Genomic DNA, 3,297 nt, shown 5'->3' with positions numbered 1-3,297 from the left:
TTTGAGCCAGCCTGGTGTACATAGTTCCAGGACAACCAGAGGTACATAGTGAGACCCTGTCTTGAAAAAACAAAAACAGTTGGGCAGTGGTGGCATATGCCTTTAATCCCAGCACTTGGGAGGCAGAGGCAGGCAGATTTCTGAGTTTGAGGCCAGCCTGGTCTACAGAGTGAGTTCCAGGACATCCAGGGCTACACAGAGAAACCCTGTCTTGAAACTCCCCACCACCACCACCAAAAAATAGAAAAAATTCCTAGGGCTCACACAGCTAAGAAATGACAGAACCAGAATTTGAGCCTCGGGTCTGAATGACTGGGAAACAAGGACTTGTGAAGAACCTCTTAGCCAGCACAGAGTGGGAAAACAAAGAGGGAGCCCCAGAAAGGAAGTGTTACAGAATCTTGGGGTGATAGTGTCTCCTTTGTTGGCCCACAGTGCCACCTGCTGGCAGAATGACCAGGGCCATACACTGGATTCCAGAACTTGGAGAAGGGAAAAGAAGTGGAAAAGGTGAGAGGCAAAGGGTGAAATGAGGGGCTGGAGAGATGACATAGTGGTTGAGGGTGCAAAGGACCCTGGTTTGATTTACAGCACCCACATGGTAGCTCACAGCCTCCTTAAATTTCAGTTCCAGGACTCCAGGGGATCTGATATGTTGCTCTGAACTCCATAAGAACCAGGCTCACACATTAGAGATATGCAGGCAAAAGAATATAAAGAAGAAGGAAGAAGAGGAAGAGGAGGAGGAGGAAGAAGAAGAAGGATGAGGACTTCGAGGTCTTGTGGGTTTTGTGAAAAAATAACCATTTCCTGTTCTGAGGTGAGAACAGAGGACCATGATCATTTCCTTGAAAGTGTATGTGTGCATGTTCTCATAAGTGTGTGCACATGAATGTACATTTGTTTGTGTGTGTATATGTGTGTGTGCATGAGGGTGTGTGCTCACGAAGTGTGTGCATATACTTTTGTGGGTAATATACTTTTGAGTTTTCTGTGTGCATATACTTTTGAGTTTTGTGTGTAAACATATGGGTGGCAGCTTGAGCAGATGTGGGTGTCAGTGAACACACAGATTCAAGGTAAGAATCATATCACACTATTGTGAGCAGGACACCCCGAAGTTCTGGGAAACTACTTGTCCAACTCCTGACACTGCTGCCCCATACAGCCCTTTTCAGGAGAGGCAGAGCCTATGGTGACATTTCCAGATGGAGATTTGGTTTATTGCTTTTAGTGTTGGGGACTTATCTCCAGGCAGTAGGGGGCAGCAGGGGCAAAGAAGGTTAATCAGCCTTGGGTGGGGCCAGCAGGCGGGCCAGCGGGCAGGAGGTTTTTAAAGCACCTGCCCCACCTGTAGGTGAGCAGTTTTGTGCGAGGACTAGCCGATCCTTCAGCGTTCTGCCAGCACACTGAGTGGCAGTTTCCTGGAGCTGTTCTGTTCCTTTGGGAGTGCAGCAGATCCCGTTCAGAACCTATTGCCAAGAGCCCTGAGCAGGTGATGGCATAGGCCAGGGATTAACCTATGAATGGATACCAGACTGGAAACAGGTTTGGGGTGCTAGAAAAATATGTCGGGTGGGTACTGAAGAATCTGAGATTGGTTGAGAAAGAGGACTAGGAAAGACAGGTGTCAGGGAAGGACATTGAGTGGTCTGGAGTGTGGAATCAGGCTTGTAATACCTGCGTGGAAATCTGGGGATATTAAGATCTGAGAACTAGTATAGGTGGGCATACTTGTCAGCATAAGAACTGGAAAAAGTTCTGAGGTATTAGAGTCCAGATGCAGGGGAAATTTGGTGAGAAATAACAAGACGTTGGACTCCAAAAAGCAAAGCCAGCCCAGGGCAAGTGGGAGGTAAGGCCCTAATTTGTACATGTCTGTTCTCCAGGACCCAGCATGCAGTGCTTCAAATTCATTAAGGTCATGATGTTCCTCTTCAATCTACTCATCTTTGTAAGTATGGAGGCTGTGGGTTTCTTGGGGTCCCTTAAAAAAGCGGGTCCCAGTCTGAACAGAGCCTAGGCTGGAGAATGGGAAGCCATGTACCCAGACTCTTCCCTGTAGAATTTCCTATATGAGAAGGAAGCAGAGGACCTTTCCAAATGCTGAGTCCTGAGCCCACTAACAACCTGGCTCCCACACAGGAGTTTGGGTGAAGATGGGGAAGGTTAGGGATGGAAAAGTTTAAGTTTCTCACCTCCCTTTCAGGAAGGATCATTCTGGGGCAAGGTAGGCTAGCAGGAATGATTGCTCCCCCACCTCTCTCTTTTTTTTTTTTTTAAATAAAATAAGCATTCATGGTTCAAAGAGGAAAGGGGATCTGCTTAAGTTTATAGTGCAAAAGGCAATTCAGTGACCATCGTGCACTGAAAAGCTGAGAATCCATACCTCTTAGAGTTGACTCAATAAGTATGCATTGACTGGGCTGGCATTTAAGGGGCTGAGACTGTTGTTCAGCGGTAGAGCATTGGCTTAGCATACATGAGTCCACAAACAAAAAGGTAAACATATTCATTGACTAAGAACTCGATCTATGTGCTAGGGTAGAGCCAGGCCATTCACTGCCCTTGAGAATCTCTGGTCCAGTAAACCAGATAGGCTGATAATTGTCAAAGAGGCTGATAATTGCTATATACACTGATAATTGCAAAGTGGTACTTTTAGATTTACCATCAAGGCTAAGGAAGGCTCTGGAGGGGTTTGAATCCAGCCTAGTAGGAAAATGCTTCCTGGAGGAAGTAGATGAAGTTGGACATTTGCATTGGGTGGGGGAGCTGTAAAGTACATAAGAAGGCCCAGAGGTAATGAAATTTGATATTGTTTAGAAAACCAGGAACAGATTTTATAGGGATTGTTTGAGAAGCTGAGCCAAGAGGCCCAAACCCTGGAGATAGTGACAGAGATAAGAAGAAAGGGACACAGTAAACAAAGGTGGTGGAGGAGCGGTAAAACAAAGACGTCATAGAAATGGTTTGAGCAATGTACGGGAAGAGAAGGGGTCACCTGCTACACTCATGTGTACCCAATGGAGGTGCATGGGTATATGAAAGTCTGGTGCCTGTGAGCAGCCAGTGAAGTCATAGGGGTGGGGTGGGACTCTGGCAACAGCAAGGGAAAGTCTGCCTTCCACACCTGCTATAGCCCTGTGAATGTTATAGAACCCCTGCCCTCAAAGAAAGTTGGTTCTTGGAAACTGGAAGTACTAGAAATGAACAGAAAAAATAGCCATCAAGCCGGGCAGTGGTGGCACACACCTTTAATCCCAGCACTTGGGAGGCAGAGGCAGGCAGATTTCT

The 3,297-nt window shown here is 46.7% G+C and overlaps 1 protein-coding gene across 1 annotated transcript in view; it reads left to right on the top strand.

Annotated features, from left to right (window-relative positions):
• The first annotated feature begins 1,363 nt into the window (after positions 1-1,363).
• The window catches only part of Tspan1 (tetraspanin 1), a 5,513-nt gene continuing 3,579 nt past the window's right edge, over positions 1,364-3,297 (top strand). Inside the window, exons 1-2 of the mRNA XM_031378267.1 lie at positions 1,364-1,495; positions 1,890-1,954. Of these exons, the coding sequence (XP_031234127.1) occupies positions 1,898-1,954 (57 nt within the window). The 5' untranslated portion in view covers positions 1,364-1,495; positions 1,890-1,897. The remainder of the gene's footprint in view (positions 1,496-1,889; positions 1,955-3,297) is intronic.

Source organism: Mastomys coucha, unplaced genomic scaffold (genome assembly GCF_008632895.1).
Source record: "Mastomys coucha isolate ucsf_1 unplaced genomic scaffold, UCSF_Mcou_1 pScaffold18, whole genome shotgun sequence".
Taxonomy (NCBI): Eukaryota; Metazoa; Chordata; class Mammalia; order Rodentia; family Muridae; genus Mastomys; species Mastomys coucha.
Note: the sequence above shows the minus strand (reverse complement) of the source record. Positions and strands in the feature narration are given on the sequence as shown.